The sequence below is a fragment of the Arachis hypogaea genome, chromosome 19, assembly GCF_003086295.3.
Source record: "Arachis hypogaea cultivar Tifrunner chromosome 19, arahy.Tifrunner.gnm2.J5K5, whole genome shotgun sequence".
In the NCBI taxonomy this organism is placed as follows: domain Eukaryota; kingdom Viridiplantae; phylum Streptophyta; class Magnoliopsida; order Fabales; family Fabaceae; genus Arachis; species Arachis hypogaea.
The window spans coordinates 17,676,764-17,697,326 of record NC_092054.1 but is presented as its reverse complement, the minus strand read 5'-3'; the positions used below and the strand labels follow the sequence as shown (position 1 = coordinate 17,697,326).

Sequence of the window (20,563 nt, the reverse complement as noted above, 5' to 3'; positions counted from 1 at the left end):
TATACAGTGGAGAACATAGTATCTAAACAGGCATATAACAACCAAAACAAAACCCCAAGATACAAGGATCTCTTTCAAAAGAAAGTCTCCGGCATGCCTCGGCGAGGAGCTTCACGTCCTGCATCTGAAAAACCACAAAATCCGCATGGGTGAGAACCGGAGGTTTTTAGCATGGTAACAGTGCCCAAATATCTAACATGTAATGTCCTGGGAAAGCCGAAGGCAATCCTAGAACTTCCAAATTATAATCAAAGCGTATAAACATAACTAAACCATAACAAAAGTAAACAGGCGACTAACTTAAGGATCTTCGGCCTAGCTATACATATCCCCTTTCCAAATCCTGCAAACCTCCCAACCGCCAACAGTAACAGATGCAAGCACAAGTATATCAGGCAAGGAAATGTACAAGTAGGAAGCAGATAGAACAATTAAGCAAGTAGCAAGTAATGATGCAGTCAATTAGGCAATTCAGAAAAATCACATATAATGCATATGATGCATGCCTGTCCTAGTGGCTGATGAGTCTCATCTGTCGGTTATAAAGCCAGCCCGACAAGTCCTGGTAGCTAACCATTGGACTGTCCCTCTGTCGTGCATCCCCAACTTGAGTTATCCACAAACATAATCATAATTTATATCCAACACCCTCACTGGTGTATATTCACGGGGGCGAGCTCATCCGGAACTTTCATAGTGTCTGGCCACACTTGCGACATAGGGTCAGCAGAGTATCGAGTCTCCACCTAGAGCACGTGGTGGCTAGCCACTGCTTTCACCCAGGGAAACTCATATCTCAGATAGGTGAAGTGCAACAGTCATAATAATCATCAATTCAGCATATATGCAAAAATCACAGCCATACATTAGTATACATCTCAACCATTCCGGCTTACCAATCATAATTTCATACTCAGCCCTTTTGGCTCAAAACATATTCAGCACTCCACCATCCTTCCCAACCACTCACATCATCATTATACATCATACTTATCATTACATCCCTTTCCTTCCCCCACAAGTTACCCCTTTCCTAGCCTTCTCTCAATCACTAGGCATTTAACATCAAATTAAGACTTAAGGAATGAAATTGGGGGCTTATAAGTGTGAAATAATAATCCGGAAGGTTACGAGCTTGTTGGGAATGTGAAGAGCTTGAAAACAAAGTGTTAGAAAAGAAATGGGTCGCGTGCGGACGCACGGGGGTGTGCGTGCGCACGCCCAGAAAAATATTTAGACGTGTGCGTACGCACAGAAAGCAAAATCTTTAGGGTGGGGCGCACACACAACATGTGCTAGCCCTGCCACCAGTGCGTCATTCCCAACGTGTGCGTGCGCACAGGTGCACGCCTGTGCGTACGCACAGCTCGAAATCCTTCGTTGGTTTCGCGTGCACACAAGGCATGCTGGCGCTGGCACCAGCAACCCTGTCTCGGCGTGTGCGTACGCACCAGTCTATGCGTGCGCACAGGATCAAATTCTCACCGAGTATGCGTGCGCACAGGGCTGTGCATTCGCACACAAACCAGAAATCACAAATTCTGCAGAAGTTGCAGAATTTAGATTTTTGGCCCAAACTTCCCACAATCATATCTCCTTCCATAAAATTCAGATTTTAACCAAATTTAAACCATTTTAAAGCTTATGAAATTATCTTTTATTTGATATAAAAATCATTAAGTTTTGAAAAGAATAACTCAAGATATGATCCGTGGAAGTTCATCAAATTTTCATTTTTACTAAAACTCATAAACTTCCAATCTCAAAGCATATACTTACCAACTCATTCAAAAACCAGCCAAACTCAATGTTTCAATACCAAATACTTACATCCGTTCATTGAATCATCAACCCACCAATTCCACCATATTTAATCAAATTTCAAGGTGACTATTCCCGCGTCAAAATCAACAATTCACACCTCAATCTCCAACAATATATATATATATATATATATATCCACACATAACAAATTCACATTTCAACTCATGCTCCTCAACAAGAGCCTCAATGCTATCACCAACTCTACATATTGAACCATATCACACCCAATTTTCACAAACAGTACCAACATTTATCATCATTCCACAATTCACTAAATTGACATACGACAACGAAATTCATATCAAACCATCCACATTATTAATGATTCAACTCCTATCTTAGGGTCTCTAGCCTACATTTTCACACCACATTACATTTTAGATACAGAAAACCGAAACCATACCTTGGCCGATTCTCGTTCCACCTGGAACACTCTCAAATCAACTTCCAAGGTTTCCAAAACCTCACCAACAGATTTCCAAGCTTGGGATTCCACACCAAAGCTTTCCAAAACCACCAATCAAGCTCCAAAACACATATATACAAAGCCTAAGCCAAATATCATATAAAAACACAATAACTCAATCACTAAATCACAAAATCTCAAGTCTCTAGCTTAGGGTTGAGATTCTCACCTTACCCAAAGACCAAGAGAGCTAGAGAAAGCCTTCCCTTCAAGTTAATTTGAGCCTACAACATCCAAACTCAAAAATCTCAACACTTACCCACAAATTTTCGAAAATGAGGGCTGAGAGTTCGAAAAGGATTCTGTGACTTACCTCAAGATTGCTTGGGTGAGTTTTATAGAGCTCGACGCCGCGGTTGCGTGGCCGCAAACGGTGCGTCAATCGAAGGTCGGAGCGAAAAGTTATGCCACCTTGAATCAAACCAAGGGTTTGCTTCTCCTTTCTCCTCCCATGGTGAATTTCAGTGTGTTTGTTGTGTTTGGAAGGGAAGAGAGAGCTGAGCTCTCTCATTAAAGGGGGCTTGGTTGGGCCCTTGGGCCCAAATTGGGTCCGGTTGGCCCGGTTTGGTCTGTTTGGTCCAATCTTGGGCCGATTTCTTTAAAATTGGTGTCGAAATTCTCGTCTTAAATTTCTCTACCACATTAAACCATAAAAACCTCATTTCTCACTTTCTAGAATATATTTTAATCTATGGTTAATTAACCATTAATTAACCGGGTTTTACATTAAATGAGCACAACAATTATGTACTTATAGAATATGCCATATTTGTATAGACCATTAAATTATATTACATAGAAATCAATGGTTAATATAAAAGAAGAACATTGATAGACTCTAATAAATACATAATATTTTAGTGCATAATTAAGTACTTTAAATAACAATACTATAATACAAAATCTTTTAAATAGTAACAGAATCTTTTATTTTGAAACAATTAAATATGAAATACATAAAAACAAAATATATGAAAAATGGAGCTTGCGTGAAGGAATCGCAAGAAAAGACAGCTGACGACGAAAACAGAGAGGAGCAGTTACACCCTTCCTGAGGAGAAGCCACGTTGGAGGAGAACGTTCACCTTGGATGTTTGCGGGCCAGAAACGCGAAGAGCTCTCCACATCGAATATGAAACCACATTATATTCCAGAAACTATCAGGTTACCCAGAGTACTCACAATTTAGTTGATTTTGGAGTACTGATGATTGATGGTTAGTTGTTTGAGATATCTTGTACAGAAAAAAAAAAGCATTACAAAAAACTTTTGCTTATTATGCTTTTCTAACACAAAGAATTTGTATCAAATTTAAGAGTGAAATAATATTAAACTCGTCCAAAATTATTTTGGACTAAAATAAAATATTTAAAATATTAGACATCAAATTAGAATTTGGCCTAAAGATTAAAATAACAAAAATAAAATATTAGACATCACGATTTCCCCTCTTTTGCATATTCTTTTTCTTTTCCCACCGAAGTTAAAAGACCAATGACATTTGTTCCAAATAAACACAACCTACTAAATATTCAAACAATTCATTAAAAAAACTTGAATAAAAGAATAGCACAATGATATACATACCAACCAAAAAAATCATAATCTTGGGTCATGTTCAGCAGGTCAGAAAAAGGAAATAGGTTGAAACAAGTCTTTGGGATAACATCTTCATCAACAGCTACAACAGTGGTCCAATGAAGGAAAACCAATTTGAATTCATGAGAAGTTGCTCTATAACTACCATAATTTGACACAATAGTAAAGTATGCCATTCTATAAACTTGACCTTCAACTATATGATCCTAAACCTATTAAGTTGTTTCTTAACTGTAGCTTGAATTTTTTCACACTGGAAATGCAACAAAAAAAATCAGATTAGTGAAAAACATAATTTTAAGTTGAAAACTTAAAAAGAACAACTAACACCATATTTAAAACAGTAGCTAAAAGGAACTAACATGCTTATCAAGGAGAATCATCTCCATTGAGTTAGGAACCTCATGGTTACCAAAAGAGGGCACAACCCAAAGCCTTAGAACCCTAACTTTCAGCCTCCAAGCCTCTCTACGAGGATGCATCTTAGAAATCATATCAAATAGATGAAGATATAAACACAGAATATATGGAATAAACATAGCCTAGGAGAAAATAGAAGACAACAGAATACCTGTGCATTGAATGTGGTTCACCAACCATCCTTTTATAGAAAAAATTCAGGGCATAAGACTCACCTTTTTGAATTCAAATTGAACATGGAAATGGAGGGAAAAGAAAACCCCAGTCCATATGCATCTCCATTCAATGGCATAGGGAGAACTAATCACACGATGAAAATATGATAAAAAAACAAAAACAAAAAAACAAAAAAAAACCAGTCAAAGTTTGAAGAATTCAAGGAATAGGGACCAAAAAAGAAGATATCACACAATGCCTAATACAGTGCACCTACATATCATTAGACCATAGGGAAGGCAGTCATCAACTACCCCAAATACTGATTCTACTCATGGCAATGAGAGTTGGTAAATGTATTAGGTAAACATAGGTTCCAAACAGCAAATGAATGTGAAAAAAATTATAGGCACACATCAATAAAATCCTGTCAATCACATCACCACTCATAAAATAGATTAGATAGAAACCCCATACCTTGATAATGATTCCCACATTTACAATGAAGAATATATGGCACAACATGATTATGTGTCCAGAGGACATTTTCAAGGGAAGATAACCTGCTGGATGGATTTCTCTTAGGAAGAAGGAATTTGCTAGTTAGACAAACAGTACCGTGATGCCATTTTAGTGGCACAAGCCCATTCCTTTCTCAATGAAGCTCTTAAATTCAGGCCAACAACTATAGTTCTATGCAAGAGGTGAAATATACAATAGTTTTTGCATAACCAATTAAAAAATGAAATGCAATTGAGTTGACTAACCAAAGGTTTCATCAAAATGCAAAGAAATGACCAAGAACCTATCAATCAATTCCTGTCAATCACATCACCACTCATGAAATAGATTAGATAGAAACCCCATACCTTGATAAGGATTCCCACATTTTCAATGAAGAATATATGGCAGAACATGATTAAGTGTGCAGAAGACATTTTCAAGGGAAGATAACCTGCTCCATGGATTTCTCTTTGAAGGAGGGGATTTGCTAGTTAGACAAACAGTACGGTGATGCCATCTTAGTGTCACAAAGCCCATTCTTTTCTCAATGAAGCTATTAAATGCAGGGCAAACAACTTTATGTCTATGCAACAGCTGAAATATAAAATAATTTTCACATAAACAATAAAAAAAATGAAATGCAATTGAGTGAATAACTGAAGATTTCATCAAATGAAAATATAAATAAATGACCAAGAAACTATCAATCAATTTCTTTCAATCACATCACCACTCATACAATAGATTAGGTACAAACCCCATACTTTGATAATGATTCACATAAGCCACATGCAACCAGCAATTCACTTTATGTGAAGTTAAAGGATTTCTTGAATATGAACAAAAAAATTGGATTCATAACCAATAAAAAAATGAAATGCAATTGAGTTGACTAACCAAAGGTTTCATTAAAATGCAAATAAATGACCAAAAAATTATCAATCAATTCTTGTCAATCACATCACCACTCATGAAATAGATTAGATAGAAACCCCATATGTTGATAAGGATTCCCACATTTTCAGTGAAGAATATATGGCAGAACATCATTATGTGTACAGAAGACATTTTCAAGGGAAGATAACACAGGACCGTGATGCCATCTTGGTGTCACAACACCCATTCCTTTCTCAATGAAGCTATTAAATTCAACACAAACAACTTTATGTCCATGAAATGCAAGAGATAAAATATAAAATAGTTTTTATTAAAAAATATAAAAATAAAATTAAACAATATAACAAAAAATTCAAATGGATTATTGAATGAGAATGGGAATGGGAATGCAAAACTCGAATAGGAGAGGGTGGATCTATAAACTCACTTTGCTAGAAAACTCTGGCAATCACATCACCACTGAGGAAGTAGATTAGGTAGAAATCCCATACCTAGACAATGATTCACAAAACCAAACCCATGATCCATAAATATAAGAAAACATAAGTAGAAATTTCATCTTTGTAATCATTATAAAATCCAAAAAATTGATAAAATAGACAAACCACATGCAACAAAAAATTCAACCGCTAGCAAAAAGAGAAATGATAATCAAATTAACACCAAATTGCAAACAATGAAATAAAGAAGATGAATCCAATTCGTAGACTATATTCAAATTAACAACAACTTCCAAAGAATGTAAAAAAGAACACGAACCCAGAAACATACGAAGCAGATAGATAATTTGCAAATTAGCAGATTCACAAACCCTAGATAGTAAAATCTGGATTAACAGTGTAAGAGATACGAAATTTGATAACAAAGATATACACAATGATGGAAAAGAAAAATGACGAAGAGGAAAACAGGTTTGGAACTAAAGGGACCAGAAGAGTGTACCTGATTGATTGATTGCAGATTTTCAATTTGAGACTCTATGGGAAAATCCCTAACCTGTGATGAAAGACGGGGAAGCAAAGTCCCAAGAAATAGAGGCTGTAGACAACGTTTGGTAGGGCAGAGGAAAGGAAATTAGGAGATGAAGACAAAGGGGCTAGGGTTCGATTTGATGATTACCTGATCAACCAAATCCGTGAAAAAGGGAGCTTGCGTGAAGGAATCGCGAGAAAAGATAGCTGGCGACGAAAGCAGAGAGGAGCACATGCACCCTTCCTGAGGAGAAGCCACGCTAGAGGAGAACGTCCACCTTGGACGTGTGTGGACCTAAAACGCGGAGAGCTCTCCACATCGGAGATGAAACCACGCGTATGCTATTGTTAATTATTAGAAAGGTATATTCTAACTTGTATTTTCGTATTTCTTACAAATTATGTAAACAGGTGCCAAGGAAAATTGATATATGACATTATAAAAAAGTTACTACTAATAATATATATTACTTAAATATATATTTTAGAAATAACAAAAATATATATTTCAGAATGACCGCTTATGCTCAAAAGAACTGAAAAAATGTAAGAAATGATAAAAATCATAATAGGAGAGGGGCAACCAAGATCCAAATCACAGTGAAAAGTATAGCACTTCACCGGGCGAAACTCCTTGAAATTGTCGCTTTTGACCAGACAGCTACTGAGGAGAAGCCTGGTAAGTGTTGAACCAGTATTCTCCATAACCGTCACCATTCATCGGTCCAAACCCGTCGCTGGGGCCGACTGGGTTGAAACCTACAGTCCTATTGGGAGAGCGACGTGGCGGGCTTTGGAAGCCCCGGCCGCCAGAGTGAAAGTGCATAGGGCTCAAACAAGAGTTGTGGTACGTCATCGGAGAATCAGATAAGCGAGAATGAGGCCTCGAAGAGTGACGGTGGCCATGAGAAATATAATTTAATAATGTAAAATAATGTAAAATAATTTAATTATTTCCAAATAATATAAAATAATTTAATTTCTTACATTATGTTATTAAAAATAGTATAGTATAATAATTAATTTATGAAAAATATTTTTATATGTATTGATATGTTTTATATTCATTTTAAAGTAAAAGATTATACTTGCCATTTTTAAAATATTATGTATTAAAATGGTGTTAATGTATATATATACTAATATATTCTATATTTATAAAGTGTATGAATACTCTTCTTTCATAACATCCTTTAATTTTCATTTAATAGAATCTAATGGTTCATAAAAAATGGTGCATTTAGTGCACACAAAATGGTTGAGACGATTCTAGACATACCTCAAAGAAGATGTCCCTCTCTAAAGAAAACGTAGACCAAAACAAAAATATAAATTACACAGATAGATTGGAAAATATAACAAAAAACTACATTATATGTTATCAAAAACTTCCTTAAATACAACGTTTTCAGTGCTGGTAGGATCAACTAATCCTTCATCACAAAGTAAAATCTTAAGACCATTTCTATTCCTAACTCGGGAAAGAGCTACATAAAGTTGACCGTGACAAAACACAGGACGACGCAAGAACAAACCGACTGTTGATAATGTCTGACCCTGGCTTTTGTTGATTGTCATCACAAACGACAAAGAAACTGGGAATTAACAGCGTTGGAATTTAAACGGTATAATCATATCACTGGGAATCAAATTTATTCTGGTGATAAAAACTTTATCCCCAACATTGCTACCAGAAACAATATCTGCACCGATCATATTTGTCCCTAGATCTCGCACAACAAGTCGAGTCCCATTACACAAACCCCCAGCTGGATCAATATTCCTCAACAAAATAATAGGCATGCCTATTTTAAACTTCAACGAATGATTAGGTAGACCAGAACACCTAATCTGATTCAAGAATTCAACATTTATCCAATCAACATCAACATCAGAATAGGCATCACTACCACATATCGAATCAGCACTGAGATAATTTCTCTCCTCACCGGGCAACAAGTTAACTATATAATTGTTTATCTCTTCAACATTCTCGACAGTTGGAGCCAATATTGCCCTATCCTGAAAAAACTTAGAACATGAAAATTCTGAACCAAATTCGGATAGATTGTATTTACAATATCTTCCACTGGATTTTCCAAAACAGGAATGATTAGATCAGAAGGAATATCAACAAAAAGTTTATCATTGACCATAGTTCCAGATCGACCTTCACCAATTTGAAGTATCCAATCTGAAAACGACCTTAACTCCTGAGCAGTTGATTGTTCCAATCCACTTGCTAACCTCATATTTTTTGTCAGTCGCAAAACTTCGCAGTATTTCCAGAGGATAGAAGAATTTATGGAAGCCATCACAATCTCAGCACGAGAACCTTTTGGAATAACTGGCAAGACCTGCCTGAAATCACCACCAAGAACGACCACCTTCCCACCAAAAGGTAAATCTTTATTCCTATTAGAGACCGAAACCATTATATCATGCAACGTCCTATTGAGCGCTTCAAATGCTAATTTGTTAGTCATCGGTGCCTCATCCCAAATAATCAAATCGGTCAATCGGAATACCTCAGCTTTTGGACTATCTTTCTTAATCCGACAAACAGTGTCTTCAATAAGCTCAACAGGAATATTGAACATAGAATGCACCGTCTTACCACCGGGTAACAACAGAGAAGCAATACCACTAGAAGCAACATTTATAACAATCTTTTTCTCAGATTGCAATCTAGCTGACAAAACTCTGTATAAAAAAGTTTTTCCAATGCCACCAAACCCGTACACAAAAAAGAACCCGTGCCTCTTATTTGAAACACAATCAATAATTTTATCATAGATCACTCTCTGTTCTTCATTTAACTTTAAGATATTTGCATCGTGCTCACGAGTCAAAGAAACAATATCATACTGCAACTCACGCAACAGCATCAAATTGCTAAATTGAGAGACTAAAGAGTTATTAGGAACCGGCATGCCAGCATAATTTCTCAATGATTTTCCATTATTCTGTAATAGTTTCTCAATCTCCAACAAACAAAATATTTGCAACTCGTCCTGACTCATCGTTAGATCTACGTTTAATGATAATTAATAAATATTAGCACCATAATATCATTTCTATACTCTGTGCGTGCGTCTGTGCTTGCCTGTCATATAATAAATTCATCATGAACAAAATTTTTACCGGGATATTGCAACTCATGTCTTCTGCGATAAAGAATATCATCAGACAAATAAGCCCAAGTTTGTTTCCAAACTGACAGATGTCTTCCCATGGAACCAGATAGCAACAACATCACAAAAAGCCTCCTTAGCTGTGCAGCTGACGCTAACTCAGCGACTTCCTTAATAGCAGAAACATACTCCTTATCATCTATCAAGAATCACATGGCGGAACATGCCTCTTAAAATGTATCATAAGTAACTGACGTTAGGATTTTTGCCAGTAAAGAATGTCATAAAAATAGTCGCGTTGTAGATATAGTCTCTAAACCGACAAAAATCCCTTCGTACAAACGTGTTGGGTGTCACAAGTAACAAACCCCTTATTAAAATTGTTAACCGAGTATTCAAACCTCAGGTCGTCTTCTCAAGGAACTGCGAGGAAGTATGTTCTTATTATTGGCTATTAAGGTTGTAAGCGGGGTTTAAAAGGTGAGAAGCAAGTGATTTGAATGACAAGTAAAGTAAATGGCAATTAAAATAAATAAATACTGTAAAGCAAACTTTTGGCAAGGTAAGAGAAATTAGAGGTCCAACTTAGTTATCTCTCTCAACTATAATGAAAGTTGAATCTAAATTCCACTTGGTCAACCTTTACTAAAGCAAAGGAAAGTCAAGGGACTAATTAAATTGACCTTTGAATCCTATTTATTTCCTAAGAAAAGGTTGGGATTACTTAAGTTCAGCTCAATTAGCAAGATAACGATTATCAAATATGTTGAGTTTGATAACTGTTGATTTACTGATTTCTTAACTAGGACCAAAAGGGGAAAAAGTAAAATTACTAGAATAATAAAAATGTCCTTAGATGGGAAGCAATGGTAACTTAAATCAAAGAGAACAATCATAAACTGAAAATACCTCAAATATTATTAATTCAAATAACAATCTATAACATGGAATAAATTCATAAATTCACTGATCAATTCAAGTGCTGGAATAAATAAAAGTAAAAGGAAGCTAAAACAAAGAAACGTAAAACCTGGATTGAGAGTTACTCTTAAAGCAAGAAGAAATCCTAAATCCTAAGAGAGAGAGAGGAGAAGATCTCCCTCTCAACTAAAACCTAAATCATTGAAAAATAAAATATGCGAGCTCTCTCTGAATGGATGCGTTCCCTCACTTCATAACCTCTGGTCTATGCCTTCTGGACTTGGATTTGGGCCAAAAAGGGCTTCAGAACTCGCTATGAGCGTTTTCTGCAATTTCTGGTGCGTGGCCTCTGTCACGCGATCGCGTCGCTTACGCGGTCGCGTCATTCGAAGCAATTCCTTGCCACGCGGTCGCGTCAGTCATGCGACCGTGTCATGTGCGTTCTGCTTAAGGCGCGCGGTCGCGTCAGTCATGCGGCCGCGTCGCTGCATCTTCGCTTCTGGCATGCGATCGCGTCGTCCATGCGGTCGCGTGGATACCAGTTTCCTTAAAGCTCCGTTTTGCCTTCTCCTTCCATTTTGTATGTTTCCTTTTCCATCCTTTAAGTCATTCTGCCTTAGAAAATCTGAAACTACTCAACACACTAATCACGGCATCGAATGGAAATAAAGGTAATTAAAATAATTAATTTTAAAGCTTAGAAAACATGTTTTTCACATACATAACGTAATAAGGAAGGGAAAGTAAAACCATGCAATTAATGTGAATAAGTAGGTGAAAGATTGTATAAGTCCCTCAAATTAAGCACAAAAGAACTCATGAAATATGGGTTTATCAACCTCCCCACACTTAAACACTAGCATGTCCTCATGCTAAATCCAAGGTAGATAATTAAGGTTAAAGTGATGGAATGTCATGCAATGCAACCTAATTTAAATGCAACTACCTAAATGAATGATGCATCATGCAACTCTAATTTATTCACTCATATATAAAGCTTACATGTAGCCAAGTTAATTCACATTCTCAAGGAGTCATGTATATATATATATAGCTAACCTTTAAATAATAAAGCATTTTAGCAAATGAGATGGGAAAGAAAACATTGTAAAAACTTGCAAAACAATTAGTAAATTTAAGCACAGATATATGTTGATGAGTTATTGAACCCTCACTGGATTTTCTGTTTACTCTCTAGTCACTCAGTGTTTATTGGGTTTATTCACTCTACTTTTCTTTTTATTCTTACTTTCTATAGCTTTGTTCTTCATCTAACTAATCAACAATTATAGAGTACAGTCATACCAAAAAGTCATGAGGTCTTCAATTAAGGTTGTAATGGGGTCAAGGTAAAGGTAAGGATTTATGTATAGGATCAAGTGAGCTAATAAGTGAATCCTTAATTAGACTAAGATCTCACCTAACATACATATTTAGCAAAACAAAACTTCTTTACCTATTTTCCCATATTATCCCACTTATTGTTTACATGCTCATGTTTCACTTTTTATTTTTATCCCATGTGCATTGTTTTTTTTTTTTTTTTTTGCATTGGGGAATTTCTTTTGTATCCCCTTTTATTAAATGCTGAAAAATAACTTTTTTTTGTGAACATGGTAATTGAATCATTTTGATTTCTCATGAGCATGCTTCCCAAATTTATTTTATTTCTTTTAACTCTTCTACCCTTTTGTTTCTATCATCCATGTTCCCAATAAGTTTCCCATGTTCTAATCTATTCATAATTTTCTATCTTAAGCTAACCAAGGATTCAACTTGGGATTTTATTTTGTTTTTCTGCTTAAGGCTAGTAGTGTGGCTAAATAGAATAAAAGGGTTTTAAAAGGCTCAAGGGGCTAACAAGGGTGATGTAAAAGGTAGGCTATTTTTGGGGTAAGTGAGCTAAAATCAAACGATGGCCTCAATCATTCTTTTGATATGTATCTACATTCTATATTCTATAATTGGACATATAGATTAAGGCAAAGTAAAGAACATCAGAATAAAAAGAAGCGAAACACACAGAAATGAAATTATGGTTTGAATGCAACCATACAATTAAGCTCAAGACTCACATGCTGTGTGTTCTCTAACTCAAGCATCATATATCATTCATATATGTTATGCAGGTTTAGTTGAACATTCCCATTATTCTCATAAAAAAAATATTTAGGGTGGCTTTTAAAGTTTTAATGTTCCTCCTTGATGAAATATTGTCAGCTTAACTACATCATGTAATGCTATATACAAGGTTTATGGATTTAAATCTGTTATGTTCAATTTCCTAGCTTACTTCCTTTTTATATTTTTCAATTTAAACTATACTATCTTATGCTAAAAAGGGTAAACTATACTAATTAATCCACTAATAAATCAGAATTGCAAACTAAACTAAATAACTAAAATAAACTAAATTGGCTAAAATATGAACTAAAGATGCAAAATGCAGAAAATAGAGTAAAAATACATAAAAGCAATGTATAAGTACTCAGAAAATAACAGTAAAAATAAAAATACAGAAAAATATCCAAAATAAAAGAAAAAAGATGTAGTGGTTCACCAAAATAAACGCCAGAGATGGCGACCTCCCCACACTTAAAAGGAAGCATCGTCCCCGATGCTCAATCAAGCCGGGTGTGAAGGGGTGTCATCAATGGTAGGGATGGTAGCTAGAGTCTCAGTGGTGGTGGGCTGGGAGTCTGGCTGTTGTAGAGGCGGGGCTGACTGGATCGGGATCTCAAGATCCGCAGCCTCAATCTAATGTGGGACCGCTGCCTGTGATGCGGCCGACACTACCTCTCCCTGGGGATGGGTCTCTGCCTCGGGCGCATCCGCCTCCTCCTCAGATGCCTCGGATGGTGTGTCAGGCTCGGAGGGGATGTCACCGGATCGTATCATCAGCTTTAGGTGCTCATAGCGTTGCTTGTTGCGACGCTCCATCTGATTAAGTCGTCGAAACAAGCGGTGCACCAGATGATAGACGGGCTCTGTGGCAGGTGAAGGTGCAGTGGTGGTAGCAGGGGTAGGTGGTGCAGCAGTGAAGGAAGAGGGTCCAGCGGACGGTGGGGCTGTCTCATCAGTCGCAGTGAAGGGTGGTGGTCTGTGGCCCAAAGCTACGAAGTTCCAGCTGTGCGGAATGATCTTCCTGCAATCCGCCGCAGGTGGTCTCTCATCGGCAACCTCCCATGGCACGTCAGCTCGACGGCCAAGCTTTGTAACTAGATACGAAAAAGGGAGGGTGCCTCGGACGTGGACCCTGGCCATATAGTGCCGAATGAAACGTGGCAGATAAAGGTCCTTACCCTCCAGCACACACCAAAGGAGGGTGATCATAGTAGCCGGGATCTCCGTCTCGTGAGTACTCGGCATCACATAATTACTCAAGATCTGGTGCCATAACCGAGCCTCATCATTTAAGTACGCTCTCTTGATCCCTCTAGGCATGGTGGTGTCCTGACCCATCTCCAAAGGAACAGTCGGGTCGAGAGCTATCCGTGCCTTCATAGCATCCCAATCAAACTGCATCTGGCGCATGTCCTCTTCAGCCTTTGAATAACCATCAGGCTTATCGGACTTGGCTGGGAGCTGGAGAATGTCCTCTAAGGCCTCCTCAGTGACCAGAATTTGTTTTCCTCTCAGGTTTACGGCATCTAGGGTGGTGAGGTAGTAGTTGCAGTAGAATTCTCGGACCCAAGATGCGTTGACCTCTGTCAGTGTTCTCTCCAGAAAGAACCAGCCCCTTTGCTTGATTTGCTCAGTGGTGTACCGCTGGAGTGCTTCTGGAATCTTCAGAGTTCGCTCTAGGTATAGATTCCTGGAGTTTGCAAAAGCCGGGTACTTCAGCTCACAGTACCGGTTTGCAAATTTTATTGGATCATTTGCAGGGAGCAGCTGGTCAGCTTTTTCCTGCTGTGTGAAGTTCTTCTCCCGCCATGAAGAATCGTGCATTAGAGCAATGGCTGGAATGCCGGCGGTGGTGGGTGGTGGTTCGGAGGGCAGTGGCAGAGAGGGGAGAAGAGAAGAAGAAAGAAGAAGAAAGAGGGGGAGGGGTGGGGGTGGTACGGCGGCGGTGTCTGGACGGTGGCGGCATCTGGGTGGTGCTGGGTGGTGGCTGGAAGAAAAGGAAGCATGGAGGGAGAAGAGGGTTGGGGGTGGGGGGCTGCGCGACTGATAGGGTTCGCGTGGCTGGGGGGTTATATCTTTGAATCCACGCGGCCGCGTGGGGTACGCGGTCGCGTGGTTGGGGTGAAAAATGGGAGTGACGCGATCGCGTGGGGCCCGTGATCGCATGAGACGGGTGGGAGAGGGGTGACGCGATCGCGTGGGTCACGTGATCGCGTCGCTGGAATTTGTGCTAAACACACGACTCCAGCGCCGTTTCAGCGCAACTCTCTGTCTCCTTTTGGGGTGATGTGTAATCCATGCGACGCGATCGCGTCGCTCACGCGGTCGCGTGGGATTGGTATTGTGCAAGTGACGCGATCGCATGGGGCATGCGATCGCGTGGGCCAATTTGTGCGAAACGCACAAGGGCCGCACGATTCCAGCCTAACTTTCTGTTCGTTGGATCCTTACGCTGATATATATCACGCGGCCGCGTGGGTCACGCGGTCGCGCGGGTGGTGTTTTTCGCAATTTGACGCGATCGCATAGGGCATGTGGTCGCGTCGTGCACCCCCTTTTTTTTTCTTTATATATATATGCATGAAAAATGCAGAATGCAATGATTAACATGAATGCTATGCATGATTCCAGGTTTAATATTAAAATGAAAAAGGAAAAATGAAAGCAATTAACAAGAAATAAATTGAAAAAGAAGCGACCATACCATGGTGGGTTGTCTCCCACCTAGCACTTTTAGTTAAAGTCCTTAAGTTGGACATTGGAGGAGTTTCCTGTTATGGTGGTTTATGTTTAAATTCGTCCAAAAATCTCCACCAGTGTTTGGAATGCCAATAGCCTCCGGGGTCCCAAACTAGGCACGCAAAGCTTCTGAACAGCTTCAAATATATTGTTAGGCTCCCGGGGTGACAAATGTTAGAATAAACTCCAGGATTCCAAGCCTTGCTTTTAAATCCGCCTCCGTCTTGATCTACATGTCTCCATCCGGGCAGTTTAAAAAGTAAAATCTCACCGTGGTGACCAAACATTCTCCGTGATCCATGCAATTGAGCATGATACCAATCCGTGTACTTCGAGGTGAAGCGTGGAACCTTATTGAACCTTGTGCACCAGCTCTGAGTATGAGCCATTTCCCTCTTACTCTTAAAGCCGCAGAGAGCTCTAAGTTGGCCATCTGTTTCAAGCAAACTGTATTCAAGTGAATAAGTAAAGTTATAAGTTAAGGATTGTACCCACTTGAAGCTTGTATTAGGTAGTAATGGCCTTGGGATAGGTGTTTTTGGTGGTTCTGCAAGTTCCATTTCCTTGTGCTCTTCTGTGAATTCCTCCACTTCTTTGCAAAGATCTTCAATTGTATCTGTGTCCTGGTCAAAGTCTTCTATGTCTTCCTCATCACTTGAGTCATAGATTGGAGGTTGAGAGAAATCTACCTCCGCATCATCTTCATATTCACTTGGGAAAGATTCTTCGATCTCAGAGAATTCACTTGCGGATGCAAGTTCATCACCAAGAGAGCTAGACTTGTGACTATCATCATCAAGGGAATTTGCTTCTGGGATTATTCCGTCTGATTTCTCATAAACGACTTGCCTTGGAGATTGTACAGTATCCTCCTTAGCATCAACTGTAGCATCCTGGATGGAGTTTTCCTCAATTCTGGATTCCCATGGAAGTTCAGCATCTCCTAGGTCTTCAACCAACTCTTCTTCTTGAACAACGACAGCTTCTTCTAATTGTTCTAGTACAAATTCATTCTCTGTCTTGTTCACTGGAGTTTCTGGTATTTCCTTCATGCTCTGCTCTTCATTGGGCTGTCCACATGGAATTATGGGTGATCCTTGTGTAGTTGATCGCCTAGAAACCCATTGAATTGCTACTTGCTCCAGTTGTCGAATGGTTGTTTGAAGTTTACTTACCGTTTCCTTTAGGCGAGCCTCTGCTTCTTGGGTTGCTGGACTTGGACATGATACAAAGGAAAGTGGTGGTGATTGGGAGCGGTTGGATTGGTAGCGGGGTAGGGAAGGATCATATGGTGGCGAATGGTGAAGAGAAGCTTGTGAGTGTGGTGGTTCGAGGTTATGTTGAAAGGATGGTTTATATGCACGGGGTGGGGCTTGTTGGTAGTTACAAGGTTGTCCACCATGTCTTTCATCTGGGTATGCACTGTAGAATGGTCTTTGTCCAGGATATCTCGAAGGGTCTTGCTGCCAAAAGGGTTGATTAGATCCTCTTGGTTCCATCCATCCTTGATTGGTCTGACCTTGATGCACATTCCTGCTGTAACCTCTATTTCCTTTAACAATATTAGAACCAAACTCAAAGCGAGAGGGGTGAGAGTTCATAGTAGCAAATAAAGATAAAAAGGAAAAACAAAAATAAATAAACAAGCAAAAGAAAAATATTTACAATAACCAATAATAAGGCACACGTTAGCAGTTCCCCGGCAACGGCGCCATTTTGACGTTAGGATTTTTGCCAGTAAAGAATGTCATAAAAACAGTCGCGTTGTAGATATAGTCTCTAAACCGACAAAAATCCCTTCGTACAAACGTGTTGGGTGTCACAAGTAACAAACCCCTTATTAAAATTGTTAACCGAGTATTCAAACCTCGGGTCGTCTTCTCAAGGAACTGCGAGGAAGTATGTTCTTATTATTGGCTATTAAGGTTGTAAGCGGGGTTTAAAAGGTGAGAAGCAAGTGATTTGAATGACAAGTAAAGTAAATGGCAATTAAAATAAATAAATACTATAAAGCAAACTTTTGGCAAGGTAAGAGAAATTAGAGGTCCAACTTAGTTATCTCTCTCAACTATAATGAAAGTTGAATCTAAATTCCACTTGGTCAACCTTTACTAAAGCAAAGGAAAGTCAAGGGACTAATTAAATTGACCTTTGAATCCTATTTATTTCCTAAGAAAAGGTTGGGATTACTTAAGTTCAGCTCAATTAGCAAGATAACGATTATCAAATATGTTGAGTTTGATAACTGTTGATTTACTGATTTCTTAACCAGGACCAAAAGGGGAAAAAGTAAAATTACTAGAATAATAAAAATGTCCTTAGATGGGAAGCAATGGTAACTTAAATCAAAGAGAACAATCATAAACTGAAAATACCTCAAATATTATTAATTCAAATAACAATCTATAACATGGAATAAATTCATAAATTCACTGATCAATTCAAGTGCTGGAATAAATAAAAGTAAAAGGAAGCTAAAACAAAGAAACGTAAAACCTGGATTGAGAGTTACTCTTAAAGCAAGAAGAAATCCTAAATCCTAAGAGAGAGAGGAGAAGATCTCCCTCTCAACTAAAACCTAAATCATTGAAAAATAAAATATGCGAGCTCTCTCTGAATGGATGCGTTCCCTCACTTCATAACCTCTGGTCTATGCCTTCTGGACTTGGATTTGGGCCAAAAAGGGCTTCAGAACTCGCTATAAGCGTTTTCTGTAATTTCTGGTGCGTGGCCTCTGTCACGCGATCGCGTCGCTTATGCGGTCGCGTCAGTCATGTGACCGCGTCATGTGCGTTCTGCTTAAGGCACGCGGTCGCGTCAGTCATGCGGCTGCGTCGCTGCATCTTCGCTTCTGGCATGCGATCGCGTCGTCCATGCGGTCGCGTGGATACCAGTTTCCTTAAAGCTCCGTTTTTCCTTCTCCTTCCATTTTGTATGTTTCCTTTTCCATCCTTTAAGTCATTCTGCCTTAGAAAATCTGAAACTACTCAACACACTAATCATAGCATCGAATGGAAATAAAGGTAATTAAAATAATTAATTTTAAAGCTTAGGAAACATGTTTTTCACATACATCACGTAATAAGGAAGGGAAAGTAAAACCATGCAATTAATGTGAATAAGTAGGTGAAAGATTGTATAAATCACTCAAATTAAGCACAAAAGAACTCATGAAATATGGGTTTATCAGTAACACCATTCACGGTTTTTATACTTCGAAAACTGTTACAACCTCTCTGCACATTCAAAAGCATCCGCATGTAGAAAAGTTCACCAGATGAGGGATGAGCGAAAATCAATCTTCCAATTGAGAATCCCCTCTGTCTTGGCTTCCACTCCCTGCTATTCAAACAATAAACAAATTTGCCTGGATATTCAACATATGTTAAAGACCGCCCCTCCGGGAACCGCCTGTTGGCCATCATCCAACTCGTAAACATTGTCAGCAAATCTTTGTTGCGCAAATAAACATGAGTAGTGATATCAGCATCATCGAATACAACATGTTGATGGTTCGGCAAGTGAAAAGTCAACCTCTGTACCGATGGCCATCTATGGTGAATATCATAAGCAAAAATTCTCCATATGGATTCAGACGGTGATAAATAAGGACAATCGTAATACTGTTTGATCTCATCAACCACATGAGAAGATTCACCAACATCATATGTTTCTCCAACAATTGCAGTCACCTGATCCGGACCCTTATTGACATACTTAAAAAGATACTTAATGACGTTTGACTTGTTACAGAACTCAAGATTTATGTGAGCTTGATATTTCATTAACAGCAGTGGATTATAGGTCACAACAAATCTGTTATCAATATCAACATCATTGATCTTCACTGTCACACCTATATTACGACGTCTATATATTGGATATCCATCTTCATCAAAGCTCGTTTGGTCAATGAATCTTTTCGGATAAAATTTTGAGCACTTACCATCTTTCATGCAAGGAGAACTCCGTCTAAGTTGACCGCAGGGACCATGGATCATGTACTTGGTGACGACATTATAAAGAGATGGAAATTTCTGGGGATTGGGTAGCTCGGCACAGATGAATTCATCAACAATTTCAACACTTTGTAAGTTGCTTTCCCCGTTAAGCCAAAGTAACATGTGTGCATGCGGTAAACCTCTTTTTTGGAACTCAATAGTATACATACTTAAAAAATACAAAAACATCCTAAAGAAGCTAGATAACTACATGTCCGAAGACGACAGACAGAAATTGAAATGCTAAGCGAGAAAAGAATATACCTGCATTAAGTGGACCAAAAAGCACACCTTCCTTGATATCGCTAAGCAGGAACTTCAACTTGGCATGAAACACACGACAAGAGATATCAGGACGATCAGCGATGGGAATTTTGCTCTCGCTCTGTGAATTGCTAAAATTCAGGTCAATTTGGATTACACGTAATAGTGAGGAATAAATCTGGATAGCCAAAATGTTTACAAATTGCCATGGCATCCTGACAACGGTTAAACATATAACTTCTACCACCATTGAATGAAGAAGGCAAAATGATTCGTGTCCTAATTGAAGAAGCTTCATCATCGCCACGACGCATAGCCCCCTCTATTCCTTGAAGGACTTCTCCTCTAATTGTACTTTACTTCATTCTAATCTCATACAACCTCTGGGACTCAATCATGGTGAAACAATCAACAACAAATTGTTGAAATAACCGCCTACACTTGTGAATAATTCCATCTTCGTGCTCCCTAATCTGGAGACGAAAACATATGAATTCCCTAAGGGAAACCCTTGTTCTCCTTCTAGGAACATATCCAGGATGT

General features: G+C 38.6%; 1 protein-coding gene across 1 annotated transcript; it reads right to left on the bottom strand.

Moving 5' to 3' along the window:
* Nucleotides 1-8,439: 8,439 nt before the first annotated feature.
* LOC140182173 (uncharacterized) lies at nt 8,440-20,334 on the bottom strand. The gene is made up of 6 exons (XM_072228301.1): nt 20,227-20,334; nt 20,021-20,141; nt 18,988-19,611; nt 9,982-10,170; nt 8,916-9,868; nt 8,440-8,859 (listed from the first exon to the last, which is right to left on the bottom strand). The coding sequence occupies exons 1-6, from the start codon at nt 20,332-20,334 to the stop codon at nt 8,440-8,442; spliced, it is 2,415 nt and encodes an 804-aa protein (XP_072084402.1).
* Between the last annotated feature and the right edge of the window lie 229 nt (nt 20,335-20,563).

Bases quoted from the DNA above. Each gene is read 5' to 3' on its own strand.
- LOC140182173 (XM_072228301.1), bottom strand. From the start codon at position 20,334: ATGCGTCGTGGCGATGATGAAGCTTCTTCAATTAGGACACGAATCATT. The intron at 20,142-20,226 runs GCAATTTGTAAA...AGCAATTCACAG, and splicing joins ACCGTTGTCAGGATGCCATG to AGCGAGAGCAAAATTCCCAT. The intron at 8,860-8,915 runs GTAAATACAATC...AAGTTTTTTCAG, and splicing joins AAAATCCAGTGGAAGATATT to GATAGGGCAATATTGGCTCC.